Source organism: Penaeus monodon, chromosome 13 (assembly GCF_015228065.2).
Source record: "Penaeus monodon isolate SGIC_2016 chromosome 13, NSTDA_Pmon_1, whole genome shotgun sequence".
Classification (NCBI taxonomy): domain Eukaryota; kingdom Metazoa; phylum Arthropoda; class Malacostraca; order Decapoda; family Penaeidae; genus Penaeus; species Penaeus monodon.
Genome location: NC_051398.1, coordinates 16,747,454 through 16,749,915, shown reverse-complemented (window position 1 = coordinate 16,749,915; position 2,462 = coordinate 16,747,454). Strand labels below are relative to the sequence as shown.

Here is a 2,462-nt window from a genome sequence, read left to right as displayed (position 1 = left end):
GTCTGGGGGCAGAACCATTAGGTTTGGAAAGTGACTTCATAAAATTCATTAAGTTACCAATAATTTCACTGATATCATTTTGGATGGAAAATAACAAGGAGTTATGCATAACTGAAACATGGAATAATAACTGCAAGGTTTGATGGATATGTTAAGCTAAAAATTACCATTATTTTCCGAACATTTTTTCATAGCTTGCTGTAGCAAGCTTACTAAGATAATTCCTCAAAGTTAATGCTCATGATGGGTTAATTAAAAGAAAAGGAACTCCCGTTAGACTGGAAGTTCGTATGAAATGGGTTTGCTATCAAGAAATTAATAAGGTTTTCTGGGTTACAAATTTCTGTCAATCTGTCAGTTTTCATGGAGGCCACGCTTTTCAAAGCAGGAAACTCAAATACATACAATTCCTGGACTTTCTGAATTGTGTAACTCATACCTATTCGAGTCATATGACAAAGAGGATCTTCACATGAAACCTCACCTCACTACAGTATTAAAAATATAACTCACCAATACTCTATGTCAACTTTCACCATATCTGCGTAGTTCTGGAGCTTATGCCAGCCCAGAGAAGTAAATAATTTATCAAATAGGAGGAGCTCCCGACCGAAGACCTACTCTTCTGACGTCCGATTCTCGTCTGCTGAGGGACGGGCTTCGGCGGCGCAGTATTGCCAACCAGCCTGACAGCCGATGCATGCGAGTAAGACTGTAAAGATTATAGATGTGTTAATATTTCTATGATAAACTGGAGAATTTATTAACAAGAAGATATGAAGTAGAAATGTGATATGTATACGTATTGTCTTTGAGCTAAACTGTAGAATAAAAAATGAAAACCCGTTAATGTTGCCCACATAGATGTGCTACAGATTAAAATCGCTAGTCCTGCATTTTACTTTAAAAATATAAATCTGCATTAATTTTTCGAAAACAATCACCTGATTGAAATATAGATCCACACGGAATTTCATAAATAAACAGAGCTCTAACGAGAAGGTAAATATGTCAGAATTAGCAGGTTTGTCTGCTAACTTGACAATACTGCTTGGGACGGTCCGAGGTGAAGAGTATTGTTTGCCAATCGCATTTCCTCCCTTTGTTTTACCTGACACGTATTATTGTATTTTGCTTCCTTTGTTCTTTCTGTTGCAATATTTTCTTGTAGGTTAGATTTGTTAATGGGCAAGAAGTAGATTTAATGTAATTCTAATTGTTTTTGGTGGCGAAAAGAATTTTCTGATTAGCATTTGATGAGGTGTAGGCTACTATTGTCCATTATATAGAAATTTCCCCTTCTATCCATGTACTTTCTCTAACAACTGAAATATTTTCGACTTTCTCTTGATGTCACCAGATTCACGCAGAAGACAGCTTTTATCCCTTATTTCTTCCTACGTACCTTACCCCTCTACCCCTTGACCTGCATTGTGCTGGCGCGCCCCTTGGCTCGAGAAGAGATAAAAAAAAAAGTTGACTTAAACCAATAAAAGCATAAACCTAGTATATATCTGAGGATGAATAGACTCGAAAGAACGTCAGATAACTATGATTTAGGAGAAAGAAAAAGAATACTAAAAAGTCATAATCAAAATTGTAAAACTTCAACATGTAATATATGGTTAGATTAGAGAAGACTGCATTTTTTGGCTTCTGTAAGATATGAACATTTATCAGGTTGTAAGATATGAACATTTATCAGGTTGTAAATACCGTTGAATGACACGTTTGATAATGAGTAAGCACTTAGGCAAGCACACACACACACAAACGAACACCAGATAAAATTCTGAAAGGCAAAGAAACAGACAAATCATCATGATTCGGGAATTTTAGAGGGAACTTCTAGAGGGTTCCATGGCTTGTATGACCTTCCTGCAAGTGCATGGAGGAAGAACCTGCTCACCCGGAGGCAAATTAAGTCTCACAGGTGGTGTTGTTTGCTTGTCTGGGTTCTTGCGTTCCTTTTACTTTCCATTTGTTATCAAAAGGTGCTGCACTACATATAAAGGCATTCTTTTACATGAAAGCACAATAAAACAATCCACAGGTATGCACACGCACGCGCGCGCACACACACGCACACACACACACACGCAGGCACGCACGCAGACACACGCACACACGCAGGCACGCACGCACGCACACACACACACACACACACACACACACACACACACACACAGATGCATACATGCATATACATACATACATACAGACATCCAGACATCCAGACACACACACACACACACACACACACCACACACAACACATATATATTACTATATAATATACTATATATATATAGTATAATACATAATATATATATATATATATATATATTATATACTAATATAATAATATATGTGTGTGTGTGTGTGTGTGTGTGTGTGTGTGTGTGTGTGTGTGTGTGTGTGTGTGTGTGTGTGTGTGTATGTGTGTGTGTGTATGTATGCATG

At 37.4% G+C, this 2,462-nt stretch overlaps 1 protein-coding gene across 2 annotated transcripts in view; it reads right to left on the bottom strand.

Annotated features, from left to right (window-relative positions):
* Positions 1-712, bottom strand: part of LOC119580164 (selenoprotein W-like) — a 7,678-nt gene extending 6,966 nt beyond the window's left edge. The window contains exon 1 of one of the 2 annotated variants that reach the window (XM_037928135.1): positions 514-712. In XM_037928135.1, the coding sequence (XP_037784063.1) occupies positions 514-539 (26 nt within the window). In that variant the 5' untranslated portion in view covers positions 540-712. The remainder of the gene's footprint in view (positions 1-513) is intronic. The other variant, XM_037928137.1, reaches the window with a different exon arrangement.
* Between the last annotated feature and the right edge of the window lie 1,750 nt (positions 713-2,462).